General features: G+C 45.4%; 1 protein-coding gene across 1 annotated transcript in view; it reads left to right on the top strand.

The window, feature by feature from the left end:
- ARMC9 (armadillo repeat containing 9) overlaps positions 1 to 20,984 on the top strand; it is a 153,988-nt gene that overhangs the window by 15,122 nt on the left and 117,882 nt on the right. Inside the window, exons 4-7 of the mRNA XM_070946560.1 lie at positions 923 to 1,090; positions 11,856 to 12,011; positions 17,357 to 17,449; positions 19,591 to 19,615. Of these exons, the coding sequence (XP_070802661.1) occupies positions 923 to 1,090; positions 11,856 to 12,011; positions 17,357 to 17,449; positions 19,591 to 19,615 (442 nt within the window). The remainder of the gene's footprint in view (positions 1 to 922; positions 1,091 to 11,855; positions 12,012 to 17,356; positions 17,450 to 19,590; positions 19,616 to 20,984) is intronic.

Here is a 20,984-nt window from a genome sequence, read left to right as displayed (position 1 = left end):
TCTGGCGTGCATGTGTGCGCGACGATCAGCTGTCCTTTGCATGCGCGGCAGTGCTGAAAACCGGTGTGCACATGTGCACCAGCCAGCTGATCGTCAGGTGCGCATGCGTGCCAGAACCCAGAAGTTCGGCTTTTCTGGAGTGCGATCCCTTCGCACGCGCGGCAGTGCCGAAAAACATCGTGCGCAAGCATGCCGGCCAGCTGATCGTCAGGCACGCATGTGCGCTAGAATGCGGAAGTTCAGCTTTTACGGAGCACGGCCCCGTGTTGGAGTTTTATCGTCTAAAAATGACACCTAGAGGATGTTAGCAGTCAGCTTTTTTTTTACAAGGCATGTATGTGTTCCTACGTTATTTGCTGTGGGAGAGAAAAATGATAGCATCATCAGTTACAGCAGTGTTTCTCAACCTTGGAAGCTTGAAGATGGGTGGACTTCATGCCTAAAGTGGGACTAGAATTCCCAGTCTCCTGGTGATTGAACCAAAATCACCTAGCCAACCTAAGATGGGACTAGAACTCCCAATTTCCTGGTGATTGGCCCAGTCACCAGCTGTCTTTCACACCTAAGGTGGGACTAGAACTCCCAGTCTCCTGGTGATTGAACCAAAGTCACCTAGCCAGCCTTCCATGACTAAGGTGGGACTAGAACTCCCAGTCTCCTGGTGATTGGCCCAATGTACCCAAATCAGCCTTCATGCCTAAGGCGGGAGTAAAACTCACTATCCCCTGTGATTGGTCCAAAAATCACCAGCTGACTTTCATACAGGACTAGAACTCACCGTCTCCTGGTTCCTGGCCAAAAACCTAAAGTAGGTGTTGGAACATGCAGAATAAGACAAATTTCCACTTATTTTCCACCGTCTTAAATAATTTCTCAAAGGACTAACTTTTCTTTTCTCTCTCTCTCTCTCTCTCTCTGGAAGGATCTGCTGATGTCCTTTAGTGATGGAGACCAGGACGTCTTCTTTGAACTGTGGGAAGAGCGCATCCCTTCCTCCGTCCGAGAGCAAGAAGCCGTGGCTCAGAAGCTGGAGTTCTACCTTCACATCCACTTTGCCATCTTCCTGCTGAAGCACGCCGTGGGGAAGCCCGTAAATTTTCATCTCTAAATCATCATCTCCCTTTAATGACCCCATAATCCCTTGCGGGGTGGAATCTGGGCAACTGAATGGAGCTAGCAGAGTGTTTTAATGGCCGGATGCCGTCCCTGTTGCCAATGCGGAGTTTTGTTCAGCAGATCTATTCTCATTGTGCCCAGAGAGAGAAATACCTGCCTCTACCTAGGATAGAACTCACAGCCTCCTGATTGTGAGGCGAGTGCTCCACCCCTAGGCCACCCCACCACTCCAAATTTTCTTCACTAAATCACCTGTCCTAAATTCTTTGGTTGAAATGAGCGGCTGTGAATCGGTTTATGACGGTCCCAGTGTCCTGGGGTCATGCGATCACCTTCTGCGACCTTCTGATAAGCACTTCAGCACTGTGTGATTAACTTAACAGCTGCAGGGATTCACTTAACAACCGCGGCAAGAAAGGTCGTAAAAGGGAGCAAATTCACATAACCAATCTCGCAACGTTTGGGCTCAATGGTGGTCGTAAGTCAAGGACTACCCATATTATGCTGAAAGTTATCGGTAATCCTCCACTGACCCAACATTTCCGTTGCTAAGCAGGATAGTTGACAATTGTGAGTTTCGCCCCACGTTACGACTTTTCTTGCCACCGTTGTTAAGTGAATCCCTGCAGTTGTTCGGCTAGTCACACGGTTGTTAAGTGAATCCGGCATCCCCTCATTGACTTTGCTTGTGAGAAGGTCGCAGAGGGGATCACGTGACCACGGGGCACTGCAACCGTCGTAAATACGAGCCAGTTGCCAAGCATCCGAATTTTGATCCATTAACAGTGGGGATGATACAACGGTCGTAAGTGTGAAAACCAGTCATAAGTCCCTTTTTCAGTCGTAACGTTCAACGGTCATTAAAGAGATGGTTGTAAGTCGAGGACCAACCATAATTTATTTATTTATTAGTTTGATTTATATGCCGCCCTTCTCCGGAGACTCAGGGCAGCTTACAATGCTTTTAAGCAATTATTATTATTATTATTATTATTATTATTATTATTATATTTAAATTTGTATACCGCCCTTCTCCCGAAGGACTCAGGGTGGTGTAATAACTCCTTTCCCCAAGAAATGACATCCAAAACCCCTCCTCCTCTAAAATTAGATGCTTGAAAAAGACTTTTATTGCCTTAAAGTCTGTCGAGATTCTCAGTCATCGGGTCACGGTTGCCCCAAAGGTGCTTTTCGGGAGGCAACTGGACTTTCTTGTATTTTTTTTTGAAGACCTTTCGCTTCTCATCCGAGAAGCTTCCTCAGCTCTGACCGGATGGTGGGGAACGGAAGATTTTATATTCCTTGCAGACAAAGCTGGTCATTTGCATCCTTTTTAGAGTGACGTTGAGGCCACTTGGAGATTTATCTGTCTCCTCAGGGTCACCTGAGTGGTGCAAATGGTTCCTGTAGTCTGCAATTTTTCCTCTGGGAATCCATTCCTACTCCCACACCATTCCAAGGCTGTCCATCCCAAATTGCATAGCTAAGAAGTCTGCAGAGATTCTCCCATCATACAGGTCATGGTTGTCCCAAAGGTGCTTTTTCAAGGACTTTCTCTGTTTTTCTTTTGAAGACGTTTCGCTTCTCCTCCAAGAAGCTTCTTCAGTTCTGAACAGATAGTGGGGAATGGAAGGATTTATATTCCTTGCAGACAGCTGGTCATTTGCATCCTTTTTAGAGGGTCGTTGAGGCCACTTGGAGGTTTATCTGTCTCCTCAGGGTCACCTGAGTGGTGCAAATGGTTCCTGTCACCTGCAATTTTTTCCTCTGGGAATCCCATTCCTACTCCCACACCATTCCAAGGCTGTCCATCCCAAATTGTACAGCTAAAAAATCCATAGAGATTCTCAGTCATCCAGGTCACGCTTGTCGCAAAGCTGATTTTTTCAGGAGGCAACTGGAATTTCTCGTTTTTTTTTTTCTTTTATTGCCTTGTGCCTCCATTCTAGCATGTGGGACTATTTTTTTTTTTAAATTGCAATGCTTCTTCCCAGTTCTCTGGCCCAGAGGCCTTAATGAAAGTTTGATTTGATTTGAGCTCCGTTCCATCAGGGCCTAGCCCAGAAGCTGGACTCGCTTCGTCTTCCTCTCCAGATCCCCCTTGGGTACACACCATCCTCTTGTGTGCATCTCTTCAAAGTAGGAAATGAGAAACGTCTGTTTTCTGTTTAGCAGCATATCATTGTTCACAATTCACGTCCGGCCTCTTAATTTCTTCCAACCGCCGCTCGCCTGCAAACTCAAGAGGCCAAACTATATTTTGATTTTAATGCTGCCTGCTGGCATGTTTGATGCAATATATATCTTGATCCAGCCATCGTTTGGGGTATTAATTAAAAAAAACGTCAAAAAAACCAAGATACAGGTAGCCCTCCACTTACTACAGTTCACTTAGTGACCGTTCAAAGTTACGACGGCACTGAAAAAAGGGACTTACGACTGTTTTTCACAGTTACAACCTTTGCAGCAGTGGTCCTGTGATCAAAATCCGGACGCTTGGGCAACTGACTCGTATTTATGACGGTTGCAGTGTCCCCGGGGGGTGGGGTGTCACGCCATCCCCTTTTGCGACCTTCTGACGAGCAAAGTCAACGGGGAAGCTAGGTTCACTTAACAACCGGGTTACTCACTTATCAACTGCAGTGATTCGCTTCAGAACCACGGCAAGAAAGGTGGCATTTGTCGCTTAACAAATGTCTCACTTAACAAAAGAAATGTTGGGCTCCATTGTGGTCGTAAGTCGAGGACTACCTGTGGTTTGCTGTCAAGAGGGGAAATTTTGAACTCCGTTTTCCTCCTATATTGGAATGAGAAAACCTTAAAATTCATGAATGCTTTCTCCCAATTCTCCACGTCAGCTTTCCTAGTCTACTGGCTTCAGGTATACAAATAGTTCTTGACTTAGCAACTGTTTGTTTAGTGGTATTTGAAGTTACAACGTCACTGAAAAAAGTGACTTAGGACCAGTCCTCGCACTTATGACTGTCGCAGCATCCCCCCTTCCCCCAGCCACACGATCAGAATTCATATGGATGCCAACTGGCGTGTACAATAGTGGCCAAAATTGTGGAAACCTTTTAGGAAAAGTGTATTTCCTAAAACTTGCTAATAACACCCCTTTTTTTGGAGTAGCACCATACAATTATATATCAGTGGAAAGATAATGTAATCAAGAATGTAATGCAATAACTTTTAGGAAGGATTTGCTCTTAGAATAGCAGTTACAGGATAAAGAAGAAAAGTGAAACACGTAGAAAAAAAATGAGCGATACAAAAATGATCACCATAGAAAAATGAGATATCCAAAATGGCAGCATTGAAGCTTCCGGCCTAATATGGCTTCCAAGGCTGAATTAATTCCGGCATTACAACGTCTTCCCATGGAGTGAACCAAGTCTTTGAGTTCTGCAGCTGTTATCATGTGAAACCGAGATTGAATGATGGCTTCTATTAACTGGGTTTTATTGCTGGGTCGCTTCTGACTAACCAGTTTCTTTAGTCGGCTCCCTAGATTTTCCATCGGGGTAAGGTTGTAAGTTGTAAAATCAAATGCAACCTTTTGTATTCCAGTATTTGATTGCGGCTTTCCCACCTGAGCGCTATGGCTTAGGGGCGCCTTCCTCAGATTGTTTTACCAGAGAGTAAACCTCATTGACGGCAGTGGAACTTAATTCTGCAAAAAGGCTGTCTTAGAATTGGAGTGGGTCCCAAACATACTGGTAGTCCTTGACTTACAACCCCCGTTCATTTAGTGACCGAAGTTACGACGGGACTGGAAAAAGTGACTTAAGACCGTTTTTTACACTTGTGGCTATTGCAGCATCCCCACAGTCACGTGATCAAAATTTAGATGCTTGGCCACTGATTCACATTTACGACGGTTGCAGTGTCCCGGGATCATGTGATTATCTTTTGCGACCTTCTCACACGGGATAGGCGACTGGCATGTATTTATGATGTTTGCCAGTGTCCCGGGGTGATTCCAAGCCTTTGTTAGTTAATTAGTTAGTTAGTTTACTTTATTGATCAAAATATAGAATTCCAAGTACAAATTATTAAAAGAAAATCCTATAAAACAGGGGTCTCCAACCTTGGCAACTTTAAGACTTGTGGACTTCAATTCCCAGAATTCCTCAGCCAGCAAAGCTGGAGTTGAAGTCCACAAGTCTTAAAGTTGCCAAGGTTGGAGACCCCTGCTATAAAAACAATTTAAAATAAATTGACCCCTGCTATAAAAACAATTTAAAATAAACTGCTGATAAAACGGAAGCCAGGTTCATTTAACAACCATGTTTCCAACTTTTTAACAATTGCCGTGATTCACCAGGGACGGCCACAAAGGTCGTAAAATGGGGCAAGACACGTTTAACAACTCTCTTCGCTTTACCGGCAGAAATTTTGAGCTCAATTGTGGTCGTAAGTCAACGACTACCTGTATCTTCTTGATGCAAAAGCCAAACGGGCTTTGCGTCTCTTCTGAGAATATCAAAGCCATCTGCTTTTCAGGATGCGCTTCATTAGTATTCTAAAGTATCCAGAATTATTCTAATACTGTCTTTAATCTGTCTTTTTGGAAGAAATCCATTTTGATCTGTGTGTATAAAGTTATTTAAGTATCTCTTAAGTCTTTCTGCCAATATTGGAGCAAAGATTTTATAGTCTGAATTTAGCAGGGATATGTATAGGCCTATAGTTTTTGATTTGTTGTGGGTCTGTATCTTCTTTGTGGATCAATTTATTATTTTATTTTATTTTATTTTATTTTATTTTATTATTTTATTTTATTTTATTTTATTTTATTTTATTTTATTTTATTTTATTTTATTTTATTTTATTTTATTATTTTATTTTATTTTATTTTATTTTATTTTATTTTTATTTTTATACCACCCTTCTCCTGCGGTGTACAGCCGAGATAAAACATAGCATATAAAATTTAAAAAACAATTTAAAAAACAATTAAATAAGTTCGGCCCCAAGTTTAAAACAACCCAATTAAAACCGAATTCAATTAAAACTGAGAGGATGGGATCAAGCCAGCCCGGCTAGATGGAATAGGTGTGATTTCAGGGCCCGACGAAAAGTCCGGAGGTCTGATATCGTGCGTATCTCAGGGGGCAGGTCATTCCAGAGGGCGGGTGCTGCCACAGAGAAGGCTTTCCCCCTGGGGGTCGCCGGCCGGCACTGCCTGGCCAATGGCACCCTGAGGAGGCCCTCTCTGTGCGAGCGAACCGGCCGGTGGGAGGCTATTGGTGGCAGAAGGCGGTCTCGCAGATACCCCGGCCCTAAGCCATGGAGCGCTTTAAAGGTGGCCACCAACACCTTGAAGCGCACCCGGAAGACCACAGGAAGCCAGTGCAGCTCACGCAGGAGAGGTGTCATATGTGAGCGCCCCGTCGCTCCCATAATCCCCCGCGCGGCCGCATTCTGGACTAACTGCAGCCTCCGGGTGCACCCCAAGGGGAGCCCCATGTAGAGAGCATTGCAGTAGTCCAGGTAGTCCAGTAGTCAATGTGATATACGCCTCAGTCCATGACTTGGGTACTTTCTTCTTCGTCATCACTTCATTCATAACTTCCAGTAATGGGAGACTTAAAAGATTCTTGTAGTATCCTATAATATTCTGCAGGTAAACCATCTGGTCCTGGTGCCTTTCCATTCTTTTGTTTCTTAATTGCTTCTGTTAACGCCATCATGGTTATATTCCCCTCTAACATCTCCTCGATATCTTCAAGATATTTTCCAGATGTCAAGAAGAGGGCTTTGCGTCTCTTCTGATATTATTCACTGCCAGTGGGACATTGAGACCACAGGGGAACTGGCTCTCTTCCAAACGAATAGCAATTTTTGGGGGGGCGTGGGAAGGTGTGATTTTTCTCACCGTTCAAGATTGCATTGAAGGGAAGAAACAAAAGGCTTTTTAACGGGGTGAACTGGCACGCTGCCCATTTCCAAAGTTGCAGCAGGCTGGTATAGTAATCGGATAGCCAGCCCAGGTAGCTCAGTTGGCTGCGCAAAGCTTTTTTCCTGGTGCCAGAAACTCACCTGCAGGCTGCCTGCTTGATGGAAGAGGTGAGAATTGATGTTATCTCAAAAAAAAAGGCAAATCTTGCCGGGTGGCCTGTTTCTCTTCTTGATTTCAGTCCCCACTCAATTAAAACTGCTGGGTAAACATTGAAGTGGGCTTGGCCGGTGGCCTTGGTCCAAAATTGCAAGTATATACAAAAATAACAGAGCTGAAAGGGAACTTGGAGGCCTTCCAGTCCAACCAACTTCTCAGGCGGCAAGCCCTAGATCAGTGATGGCTAACCTTTTTGACATTGTGTGCCAAAAGCGGGGGGAGTATGGGGGGCTACCCGCATGCGTGCCCACACCCATAATTCTACGCACCCCGCCCCCTGCGCATGAGTGCACGCTCCCCCCGCTTTTGGCACGCGATGGCATGGTGGGCCCGTTATTTGCTCTCCCCAGGCTCCAGATACTTTCTAGGAGCCTGGGGAGGGCGAAAATGGCCTTCCCCACCCCCATGGAGGCCGTCCAGAGGCAGGAAATGGCCCGTTTACCAACTTTCCGGCCTCTGGAAGGTCTCCAAGGGGAGTGGGGAAGGCCATTTTTGCCCTCCCCAGGCTCCTAGAAAGGCTTTGGAGCCTGGGGAAAGCAAAAAACGGGCCTTCCCCATCATCCCGAGGCCCTCTGGAGGCTGGAAACAGCCTGTTTCCCTACTTCTGGTGGCCCAGAAGGCCCAAAAATCAGGTGGCAGGAGCTGAGCTTGTGTGCTCACCGATATGGCACTGAGTGCCACCTGTGGCACACGTGCCATAGGTTTGCCATCACGGCCCTAGACCATTTCAGACAAGTGGTTGTCCACTCTCTTCTTTAAAAACTTCCAGTGTTTTCACTCCAACTTCTGGAGGCAAGTAGTTCCACTGGTTAATTGTTCTCACTGTCAGGAAATTCCTCCTTAGGTATTGGAGGTATCCCTTTGAGAGCTGAATGCAACAAAATTTTATTTTAATGTATGCTGATTAGTTTACATTCAAAGTGACAATAAAGTTATTCTGTCTGTCTGTCTGTTGGGCGGTCTATCTCATCTGTCTAGACTAGATAGATAGATAGATAGATAGATAGATAGATAGATAGATAGATAGATAGATAGAGTTGTGGTCTGCCAGCAGCCTGCGGAGCTGGCAGCAGAGTTGGACAGTGAGGAGGCTGGGGAGGACCATGGGCCAGTCCTGGAGTCTGGGGAAGGCTCGGACAAGGGCTCTGCATCGGAGGCAGAGAAAGGGCCATCTGGGAGGTACGTGCTGCTTCCGGAGCCTCCAGCGTCGGACCTCAGTGAGGCAGAGGAATTCTGGCATGCGCAGAGCTGCCAGAGGGCAAGAACAGTTAAAACAAAAGGGACGACTCGGGAGTAAGGCTTGGAGATGATTGGCCCCTCCCATAAGCCTTAAAAGAGGTTGACTCAGCCTTCCATCCTTTCTAAGGTAGGTGAAATGAGGACCCAGTTTGTGGGGGCAATAAGCTGACTTTGTATAAATATACAAAAGTATGAAGGCTATTGCTTAGCGCATTGTAAGCCGCCCTGAGTCTTCGGAGAAGGGCGGCATATAAATCAAATTAAAAAAAAAAAAAAGAGGAGCAAAGGCACATGGGCCTTTGCAGGAAGCAACTGTTGTTCATTCTGTTCAGTTTAAAGCCTGAAGCTCTGTTTGATTCTGGACTCCGTGTGGCTTTGCCAATTAGGTCTTTGGCAGCGTGTCAAGGGAGATAAAGGTGGGTGATTATCAGCCTTATCCCGAAGGACTCTTTACGACTATTTGGGACTCTGTGAATGAACAGAATTCACAGTTGTTGTGAGGTTTGTGTTTTACTGACTCAGGAAGCCTAGGTCAGAACAGATAGAGAGAGAGAGACAGACAGACAGAGATAGAGATAGAGAGACGGATGATTATCTATCTATCTATCTATCTATCTATCTATCTATCTATCTATCTATCTATCTATCTATCTCGGTTGCTTCTCTCCTTGATGAGTTTCCATCCATTGCTTCTTGTCCTTCCTTCGGTTGCTTTGGAGAATAGGTTGACCCCCTATTGAGCGCTCTAGACGCAAACTTAGCATCAAGTGACGCATCTGCAGAATACTCTGCCTCCGCAATCAATTTAGCCATATCCTGATGAAGATTACTATCTTATGGTGGAACCCTATCTTTGAGCTGTCTTAGCCATACAAGTGAAGCACGATTAAAAAATGAAGCAGAAGTAGAGCCTTGGTAGTACAGGGGTCTAAGGCACCCTGTTATTAAGCTGGTTATTAAGACCAGCTGCCTGCAATGACTGTAAGTTCAAATCTCGCCAGGCTCAAGGTTGACTCAGCCTTCCATCCTTTCTAAGGTAGGTAAATTGAGGACCCAGTTTGTGGGGGCAATAAGCTGACTTTGTATAAATATACAAAAAGGATGAAGGCTATTGCTGAGCACATTGTAAGCCGCCCTGAGTCTCCGGAGAAGGGCGGCATATAAATCAAAATTAAAAAAAAAATAAAAAAAGTAGCTGCCCGTATAGCCCAGGCAGCCGCTTGGTGAGTTTTCTTCATTGTTAGTTCAGCTCTTTTATCTTCCTGCTTTAATCCATCACCCGCATGTCCAACTAATACTGATGAAGAAGTGAGACTGGCTATAGGTTCATCTACTGATGGTAATTGAAGGATAGTATCTAATTCTTGAGCAGCACAATAAAGTTTTTTATCAAAATTGTTGGGAGCTGAGAGTGATCCTGGGCGTTCCCAAGGTTTCTGTACCACTTGAGCAAATAAATCAGGGTACGGAACGTAATCACATTCAGCAGTGGGTATTGGAAAAGGATTACTAACCAACTCAGCTGGATTACGAGAAGTAGTGGACTGGTTAAGACCTTGGTCCATATTAGTAGCCACCTTGGCCTTTCGAAGAAGTGACTTAAACATTGTATGTTTAAAAAGGCCTTGAAAGGCTGGTTTTTCTACCTCTTCCCCTTCATCATCAGATAAATCAAAATCATCCAGGTAATCTTCTCCTGAATCTATCATGTCAGTATGACCCTCCGTATGTATGGGAAATTGATACTCAGGTCTAACTGTTTGACTCTGTGTATTAGCATTTGCTGTCCTAGCAGCATTTGGTAAAGGTAGAATCATATGTTGTAGACCTGCCTGAAATATTTTGTTAAAGGTCTGTGCCAAAAAGGCCTGAAATTCCATGTTTTCGCCAGATAAGGGATTTTACTCTTTGTGGCAGACTGCTGTCACATTTCCCTCAATCGTTCTTTTCTCTAGACGAGCCAAACCCAGTTCCTGCAACCATTCTTCATATGTTTTATCTTCCAGTGCCCCTAATCCGCTTCATTGCTCTCCTCTGCATTTTTTTTTTTTTAATTTGATTTATATGCCGCCCTTCTCCGGAGACTCAGAGTGGCTTACAATGCATTAAGCAATAGCCTTCATCCTTTTGTATATTTATACAAAGTCAGCTTATTGCCCCCACAAATTGGGTCCTCAATTTACCTACCTTAGAAAGGATGGAAGGCTGAGTCAACCTTGAGCCTGGGGAGATTCCAACTTACTTTAATTGCAGACAGCTGGTGTTAAATTACAGTGCCTTGTCTGTAGAGCTATCCAGGCTCTCTATCTCAGGCTCTCTTCCTTCCTTCCTTTCTTCCTTCTTTCTTTCTTTCTTTCCCTTCCTTCCTTCCTTTCTTTTTTTTTTAATTTGATTTATATGCCGCCCTTCTCCGGAGACTCAGGGCGGCTTACAATGCGCTAAGCAATAGCCTTCATTCTTTTGTATATTTTGTACAAAGTCAGCTTATTGCCCCCACAAACTGGGTCCTCAATTTACCTACCTTAGAAAGGATGGAAGGCTGAGTCAACCTTGAGCCTGGCGAGATTCGAACTTGCAGTAATTGCAGACAGCTGGTGTTAATCACAATGCTATCAGTCTGCTGAGCCACCAGGCATTCTTTCCAGAGTCTCAACTTTGACCTATCAGTGATAGCACACATGTGGCCAAAATTGTGGAAACCTTTTGGGGAAAGTGTATTTTTGAGGTTTGATGGCTAATAACACCACTTTTTGTTTTTGAGTGTCAAGATAATCCTATTCCACTGCTGGAATGAATGGCATGGAATAGCCCAGACCTTAAAGCCCAAAGGAAAATCTATGGAGCCGACTAAAGAAACTTGTTAGTCAGAAGCGACCCAGCAATAAAACCCAGTTAATAGAAACCACCATTCAATCTCGGTTTCACATTAGAACAGCTGCAGAACTCAAAGACTTGGTTCATTCCATGGGAAGACTTGGTAAGGCCGTCATTCATGCTAAAGGTTACCCAACTAAGTATTAACTGACATGGTGATCATTTTTGTATATCTCGGTTTTTTCTATGGTGATAATTTTTGTATCTCTCACTTTTTCTACATGTTTCACTTTTCTCCTTTATACTGTAACTGTTATTCTAAGACCAAATCCTTCATAAAAGTTATTGCATTACATTCTTGATTAAATTATCTTTCCATGGATATATATAATTTTATGGTACTACTCCCCCCCAAAAAGTGGTGTTATTAGCTAGTTTTAGAAAATACACTTTTTCCCAAAAGGTTCCCATAATTTTGGCCACTACTGTACTACACTTAGGCATCTCAGACCCTCAGTCTGACTCAGGTTTCTTTCTTTCTTTCTTTCTTTCTTTCTTTCCTCAGGACAAAGCAGCTTTGGATGAAAGGATTGCATATTTCAAAACCTACCTGGAGACCAAAGGGGCAGCTCTGAGCCAGACAACGGAATTCCTGCCTTTCTACGCCCTGCCTTTTGTGCCCAACCCTATGATCCACCCGTCTTTCAAAGAGCTTTTCCAGGTACGTCCTTGATTTGATCAGGAACGGCGGCTCCTGGGTCTGGATCGATGGGGGCAACCTAACCAGTGGAGGATTCCTCCCGGTTCGGTCCGGTTCGGCCGAGCCGGTAGCGGTGACGATATGACGTCACCGAACCGGTTCTCCACCCCCCCACGTTATTCTTACCTTTTATTTGGCCCCACCCCCAATCTATTGCTGCCTCCTGAGTCCCAGCTGATGGCTAGAGGGAAAAAAACTGTTTAAACTCTTGCCGCGGGGCTTCAAAGGGCCGCCCTACAGCTGATCAGTGTTAAAAGCAAACAAATGAGTCGGGTCGTAAGTGCGAGGACTTGGTCGTAAGTGCGAGGACCTTCCAGAAATGACTGACCAGCTAGCCACGCCCACCTAGTCACATGACCTCCAAGCCACACCCACAAAATAAGCCACGCCCACAGAACCGGTAGTAAAAGAAAATGTAGAACCCAACCCTGAACCGAACGCTTAGCCTAGGCCAGGCTGAATACAGGCGATCCTTGACTTACGACAGTTTGTTTGGTGACCACTCAAAGTTACAACGCCACTGAAAAAAAGTGACTTGTGACCATTTTTCACACTGCAGCATCCTCACAGTCATAGTGACAGTCATCAAAATCTGGTTGCTTGGCAACTGACTTATATTTATGACGGTTGCGGCATCCCAGGGTCACATGATCCCCTTTTGGGACCGCCTCACAAGCAAAGTCAATGGGGAAGGCAGATTCCCTTAACAATCATGTTACTGACTTAGCAAATGCAATGATTCGCTTAACAACCGGCAAGAAAGGTTGTAAAATGGGACAAAGCTCACTTAACAAATGTCGCCGTTAGCGACAGAAATTTTGGGCTCAATTGTGGTTGTAAGTTCAGGACTACCTGTATCGTCTTGGCCCCAATGATGGGAAATGGGACTTTAATTTCTCGGCCATGCTTGTATAACGTCCTTGTAAAGCAAATCAGGCTGAGATTTGAGTTTCCCTCAAATCCTTAAATGTCTATGGAGATTCTCATTCTGGTCATGGTTTGTCCCAAAGGTGCTTTTATTTCAAGAGGCAACTGGACTTTCTGGTTTTTCTTTGAAGACGTTTCGCTTCTCATTCAAGCAGCTGCTTCTTCAGCTCTGAAGAATTTCTCTCAGAACTGAAGAAGCTCCTTGGATGAGAAGTGAAACATCTTCGAAGAAAAACCAGAAAGTCCAGTTAATGTCAGGGTTCCAAGTAACACCCCCAACGAAAGAAAACTCCGAGGCTTGTTTCCTCAAAGTTCCATTTTATTTATTTATTGTTTATTTTATTGGTTCGATTTATATGCCGCCCTTCTCCGGAGACTCAGGGCAGCTTACAATGCATTAAGCAATAGCCTTCATTCTTTTGTATATACCTGCTTAGTAGGGCTTTCGCCCCCCCCCCTCTCTAAGCGGTGTTCTTTTTTATACAAAGTCAGCTTATTGCCCCACAATCCGGGTCCTCATTTTACCTACCTCGAAAGGATGGAAGGCTGAGTCAACCTTGAGCCTGGTGAGATTCGAACTCGCAGTAATTGCAGGCAGCTGGTGCTACTTAACAGCACTTTAGTCTGCTGCGCCACCAAGGCTCTTCTATTTTATTAGAGATGTCCTATTGGCACATCTGGGAAAACCCGAATCTGAAAGCTTCCAGTTTTCCACACCCAAAGGAAAGCCCAAGTCCCTGCCCAGGACCCACATGTCCATCACATGGTCCAATCAAAGCACCGTCCCAACTGGAGATGCCTCCCAGTAACGCCCTTCCAGGTGCAGGGCAAGATGTCCTTGACTGTCTGAGAAAGGAATGTTATTATGACTATATATCACCCATGCTCCATACAATCCCCCCTCCCAGTTTCCCACAGTAGTAAATTATTACTATTATTATTATTTATTGAATTTATATCCCGCCCTTCTCCCCGAAGGGACTCAGGGCGGTGAACAGCCGAGAATTAAAATAACATACAATATAAAAGTTAAGATAATTAAGAATAAATTAAATTAATCGGCCTCCCAATTTAAAACCCCAAGCTATACAGTTAAAAAAATAACCCATAAAACCTATTCAGGCCAGCCCGGCTTGCTGAAATAAAAACGTCTTCAGGGCCTTACGGAAAGTGCGGAGATCCGGGATCAGCCGTATTCCGGGAGGTAGCTCGTTCCAGAGGGCGGGTGCCCCCACAGAGAAGGCTCTCCCCCTGGGGGCCGCCAGCCGACATTGCCTGACCGACGGCACCCCGAGGAGGCCCTCTCTGTGAGAGCGCATTGGCCGGTGGGAGGTTATCGGTAGCAGCAGGCGGTCTCGTAAATACCCTGGCCTTAAGCCATGGAGCGTTTTAAAGGTGAGAACCAACACCTTGAAGCGCACCTGGAAGACCACCGGGAGCCAGTGCAGCTTGCGCAGGAGAGGTGTTATATGGGAGCGCCATGTCGCTCCCGTAATCACCCGTGCGGCCGCATATGTGGCAGGCCTGAAGGCCCAATGCAAAAGATGGCTTCCAGTTGCCTGACAGTTGCCTCTTGAAAAAAAAGACACCTTTGGGACTCAAATCCTTAACATGACCTGGTTAATCTCTCCAACTAGAAGTCCAGGTTGGGTTTATCTTTCCCGTCAACAGAAAGGCGTTGACACTTCCTTTCTAAAACCTGAGCAAATTTTTCTTGCTTTCTTTCCAACCCTACCACTCCCAGGTAATTCAATAGAACAAAATCTCCAGCAAACTCTTCTTTTGGTTTTTAAACTCAAAGATCCCTGCTCCAGGATCTGACCAGGCGGCCTTCACGGGCTTTCTTCCCTTTGAGGCAGAAGAGATTCATTTCTAGATGAGTTGTAGGCACTCATCAGGCCAACGGGAAACGTTCGAGTGTCTGAAGTGCTCGAAAAGTGTTGTTTTCCCGTCTTTGATGCATATTAGGAACGCCCATACTAAAGAATCATTTGTCTGGACCGGTATGGGGTCTCCCGCTTGAGTGAGGGTTGGACTAGAAGACCTCCAAGGCCCCTTCGACGCTTATCATTTTGTTAATCTTTGTCCCAGCCACTTGACTGATATTTATGATCTTTGGCCCATGTTTGCAGATGAATCCATCAGTTGCCCACTGCTCATGTTTTCAGTCTCCCAGCAACTACCCGTGTTTCCCCGAAAATAAAAGTCTTATTTTCTTTTGGGCTCTGAAATAAGCACTAGGACTTATTGTTTTTGTTTTTATTAAATTTGTATACCGCCCTTCTCCCGAAGGACTCAGGGCGGTGAACAGCCAAAATTAAAATACATTCAGTAGAAAAATTAAAATAAATTAAAACAGAATTAAATCAGTTTGGCTTCCCTAAATTTTTTAAAACCCTTTGCCCATAAAATAGCCCATTAAAATTTTAAGCCAGCCCGGCTTGCTGGAATAAGAAGGTCTTCAATGCTCGGCGGAAAGTACGGAGCTCCGGGATCAGTCGTATTCCTGGGGGTAGCTCATTCGAGAGGGCGGGTGCCCCCACAGAGAAGGCTCTCCCCCTTGGGGTCGTCAGTCGACATTGCTTGACCGACGGCACCCTGAGGAGACCCTCTCTGTGGGAGCATATTCGCCGTTGGGAGGTTATCGGTGGCAGAAGGTGGTCTCGTAAATAACCGGGCCCTAAGCCATGGAGCGCTTTGAAGATGAGAACCAATACCTTGAAGCAGACCCAGAAGACCACCCGGAAGACTTATTTTCAGGGGATGTCTTATTTTTTTTCCATGTATGGGAGGCACACTTCTTTTGTTTCCTTGTGGTGGGGCAGGAGGCCGTGTAGCATGCCAGTGCTGCCACCATGAGGTGGACGGTGGAACTGCTCCACGTGCTATGCACCGGCTTACCTCAGGGCCCCCACAGCCAGGCCATCCACATCCCAACACCTGTATCGCGTTATGGTGGTGGCTCCGGCAGCCCCATCCAGCAGGACCCCACGCGGCCCACTTCTTTTGTTTGCTTATGGCTGGAACGGAGCAGGAGGCTGAGCAATGCGCCAATGCCGCGGCCATGAAGCAGTTGTCAGGGCATGGGTAGCCTGGCTGTGGGGGCCCTGAGGTAAGGCGGTGCGGGGCACGTGGGGCACCTCCACCCCCCACTCGACTCACCTAATGTTGGTGGCACCGTGAGCAAACGGACAGAATGGGTAGGGCTTATTTTGGGGGTAGGGCTTATATTAGGCGCATGCGTAAAAACACGCTAGGGCTTATTTTCGGGATAGGTCTTATTTTGGGGGAAACGGTACTAAAGAGGCTGTATATTTGGCCTTTACTTTACTACTCCCTATCCTCTCCTTCTGGAGGGGGAAAGAACTGTGTAGGGTGTGATCAGGGGTACCAGCTCCATTTTGGTCCCCTCTGTTCTGTCCCCGCCTCACACACGCACCCCCACAGACAGGCAATAGCTAAAGAACTCAGCCGACAACAGTTTTATCTGGTATCAGAATTGGCAGCAACCCAGCGGCTGGCTGCCAGGTATTCTTTACTCACGCGGGGGGAGTTTCTCCCTTCATCCAGGAACAAAGCCAATACACAATAATCAACAAAGTCCAGTAAATACAAAGAAGGTTGTCCGATATCCGTTTTTTGCTTGTCACAGAGCTGAACCGGCCACCACACCTTCTTTTATACCCTGTGCGGTGTGGTCCAGTGACTCAGCCTAATCTCGGGCACGCCTTTTCTTCTGTTGCGCGCGCTTATCTCTGCGACGCTGCCGAGGATCCAGCCAAGATTCATCTCCCTCATCACTGTCCACCTGTGGCTGCGTGGACGTGCTTGGCTCCAGCCCTATCTCTTGCCCTTCGGCAGACACCGAAGGCATTGCCAGAGAGGAGGGTGCTGGAGAAGGAGGCTTTGCCAACTCCTCTCCTTCGCTCTTGGAGTCCTCTCCTGCCGATGACACAGGCTCAGGTAACGGAGCCACAACACCCTCTGCAATACCTTTAACCCCCAGTCTGGACTGAGAGGGGATGAAAATGGCCACAGACGGATACTACCATTTTACACCACGGTTACTTAAGAGATATTTCAAATATAGAAATCTAACACCTCTCGTTCAGGCCGACCCAACGTCTGTTAGTTATGAAAGAAAACCTCTTAAAATAAAAAAAGCTAAAATAAGCCTCTCTTCAAAGTCCATTATTGTATTTAACTCACAGGCACTCCACTAATGTCTTCCAGTGTCTTATAAAATTGCCCTAAATATTATCTCTGAACAATGCCGCTAGTTTCACAGAGCTTCAGTGAGTTGGCCGAGATGGCAAAACTAATGAGCTCTGCATATTCGGTAACGATTCTCACCAGTGGTGGGTGTGTTTGTTTTTCAGGATTCTTGGGAATCGGATCTGAAAACGAGACTGGAAGACTTTCTGTCCGCAACGCTCAAGGCCAGTGACAGCCCGAGGCTTCTGACCTTATATGTATCCTTCCGAAAATGTCTTTAAGGGAATGCAGTTGTACCGACTGAGAAGACTGAAAATTCAGTAGAGGAATTCCATTTTAGATAACAGGATGTGATCGTATGATATCAACTGGAGGGAACATTTTCTCAGGCTGGGAATAATGAGAGCCTCTGGCGGCGTTTGCAAGTCTCGTATGAGAGGCAGCGCACACTCAAAATCCCCAGTTCGATTCACTACGGTACCTCTTTTTAATTGCTAGGTTTTTATCAACTGGTCAATCAACGTAATAATTATACATCGAAGGCTGATTATTATGCTTGGTGTTCTGTCTTTAAGACATACGTTAAGGAGAGAAGCAACTTAGAACTAAGGAGAAATTTCCTGACAGTTAGAACAATTGATCAGTGGAACGACTTGCCACCAGAAGTTGTGAATGCTCCAATACTGGGAGTTTTTAAGAAGAGACTGGACAACCATTTGTCTGAAGTGGTGTAGGGTTTCCTGCCTAGGCAGGGGGTTGGACTAGAAGACCTCCAAGGTCCTTTCCAACTCTGTTATTCTATTCTATTCTATTCTATTCTATTCTATTCTATTCTATTCTATTCTATTCTATTCTATTCTCCTATTCTAGTCTAGTCTAGTCTAGTCTAGTCTATTCTCCTATTCTATTCTCCTATTCTAGTCAAGTCTAGTCTAGTCTAGTCTAGTCTATTCTCCTATTTAGACTAGACTAGAATAGGAGAATAGACTAGACTAGACTAGACTAGACTTGACTAGAATAGGAGAATAGAATAGGAGAATAGACTAGACTAGACTAGACTAGACTTGACTAGAATAGGAGAATAGAATAGGAGAATAGACTAGACTAATAGTCTATTCTATTCTATTCTATTCTCCTGTTCTATTCTATTCTATTCTATTCTATTCTATTCTATTCTATTCTCCTATTCTATTCTAGTCTAGTCTATTCTAGTCTATTCTAGTCTAGTCTAGTCTAGTCTATTCTTCTATTCTATTCTATTCTATTCTATTCTATTCTATTCTATTCTCCTATTCTAGTCTAGTCTAGTCTAGTCTAGTCTAGTCTAGTCTAGTCTAGTCTCCTAGTCTAGTGTAGTCTAGTCTAGTCTAGTCTATTCCCAATCCTTAATCCAAAGATTGGGCGAAAGAAAACAGTTGGTAAGAAGCAGCATTTGAGAAAAGAGACCTCACTTTTTCCCAATTTGCTGATTCAATCAATTCCTTTCCCACCAAAGTCCAGATCTTCATCTGATAGAAGAGAATATTTGCACCTGAGGGATGAACAGTGAACTCATATGGTCCCCTCTGAGCTTGGTTATTTTCTTGCAGACGTTTCATGGCCCAGCTAGGGAACCTCATCAGTGCTAGAAGGGAGGAGGGTTTGTGGAGAGAAGGAGGACGACTGCGGGGTCTTTGGTGCTCTCTAAGCTTGGTGGGTTTTTTGAAGACTTTCATTATCATTGTCCAACTAGGTGACATCATCAGTGTTACAAGGGAGGGAGGTTTGTGAAAAAGAGGGAGGGGTTCATTGGGAGGGCAGAGGTGGGCTGCTGCCGGTTCGCACCGGTTTGGGAGAACCAGTAGTTAAGATTCTTTGCAGTTTGGCGAACCGGCAAATCCCATCACTGGCTGCTCCCCCCCCCCCCCGGCTTGTTTTTTGGCCATTTTTTTGGCCGACTTTGGCCCGATTTTCAGCCCAAAAACAGCTCTGAAAACAGCCAAAAAAAAAAAAAAAGCGGCCTGAAAATGGCCGAAAAACAGGCAGGGAATGGGGTCAGCCAGTGGTGGGATTTGCCGGTTCGCTGAACTGCACAGAATCTTAACTACCGGTTCTCCCAAACCGGTGCGAACCGGCAGCAGCCCACCTCCAGTTGAATCCTACCTCTCTGCCTTTGAGGCAAGTGGCCAGGAGGCGGGACTGGGTGTGATGAGTGATGTCACCCGCCCAGTCACATGACCAATTGGCCACGCCTACCCCGCCAGAGGACCGGTTATTAAGTTATTCAGGTCCCACCACTGTGGGAGGGGTTCTTTGGAGTGGAAGTCCACAGTTCGGAAAGGGGCCACAGCTGCCCATCCCTGCTCAACACGCCGCCGAAAAGCCCATTTTCCTTAGCTCTCATCCTCTCGCAACGCAGAAAGAGAACACCCAGTGCAGCCAAGGTAAATCCGTACTAACTACTCGATGAAGAATTTGGGCCTTTTCGGCTATCCGTAGTTGAGTTAAGTCCTCAATTTACGACCGCAAATTGAGCCCAAAATTTATGGGGCTATGTGAGAAATTTGTTAAGTGAACGTTGCCTCATTTTACGACCTCAGCATATTTGTTAAGGGAACCGCTGCAGTTCTTAAATTAGTCACACGGTTGCTTAAGTGAATCGGGTTTCCCCATCGACTCTGCTTGTCGGAAGGTCGCAAGAGGGGATCCCGTGACCCCGGGACACTGCGACCGTCATAAATGTGAGTCGGTTGTCAGCCATCTGAATATAAATCACATGACCATGGGGGGGATGCTGCAACGGTCGTAAGTATGAAAAATGGTTGTAAGTCACTTTTTTTGGTGCCGTTGCAACTTGGAACGGTCACTAAACGAACCGTTGTAAGTCGAGGACGACCTGCAGCTTTCCAGATGATAAGAGTATATAGGTAGTCCTTGATTTACAACCATAATGGAGCCTGCCCATCATGTTCATAAGTCGTGATGGCCATAGGTCAGGAATGTGACTGACCTGATTTTACAACCTTTTTATGTGTGTGTGTGTGTGTGTGTGTGTGTGTGTGTGTGTGTGTGTGTGTGGCGGTCGTTAAATGAACACTGCCGTTGTTAAATAAACCAAAGATTTGCTGTCAGTGCAGTTATGCCGTAAAACAGAAATACAGGGACCCCTCCACTTGCAATAGTTCGTTTAGTGACTGCTCAGAGTTACAACATAACTGAAAAAAGTGACTTATGGCTGTTGTTCACACATACGATAGTTGAACCCCCAGGGTCACGTGATCAAAATTCAGCCGCTTGACCACTGACTCATATTTATGACGGTTGCAGTGTCCCGGGGTCATACTGAACAACTGTGGCGATTCACTTAACAACTGTGGCCAGAAAGGTCATAAAATGGGGCAAAACTCTCTTGAAAAGTATCTTGCTTAGCAACAGAAATTTGGGGCTCAATTTTGGTCATAAGTCGAGGACTCTCTATAGTGATGCCGCTACCTGACATCCATATATTGTGCTACAATTTTTTTAAAAAAAATAAATTTTGCAAAAAAAAAAAAAAATTTGAGATCAGCCTCTCCAGATTCCAGGAGCCTTGGTAGTACAGTGATCTAAAGCACCCTGTTATTAAGACCAGATGCCTGCAATTACTGCAGGTTCGAATCTCTCCAAGGCTCAAGGTTGACTCAGCCTTCCATCCTTTCTCAGGTAGGTAAATTGAGGACCCAGTTGTGGGGGCAATAAGCTGACTTTGTATAAATATACAAAAGTATGAAGGCTATTGCTTAACGCATTGTAAGCCGCCCTGAGTCTCCGGAG

The sequence above is a fragment of the Pituophis catenifer genome, unplaced genomic scaffold (genome assembly GCF_029215685.1).
Source record: "Pituophis catenifer annectens isolate HBS135680 unplaced genomic scaffold, rPitCat1.0.hap2 SCAF_6, whole genome shotgun sequence".
In the NCBI taxonomy this organism is placed as follows: Eukaryota; Metazoa; Chordata; class Lepidosauria; order Squamata; family Colubridae; genus Pituophis; species Pituophis catenifer.
Note: the sequence above shows the minus strand (reverse complement) of the source record. Positions and strands in the feature narration are given on the sequence as shown.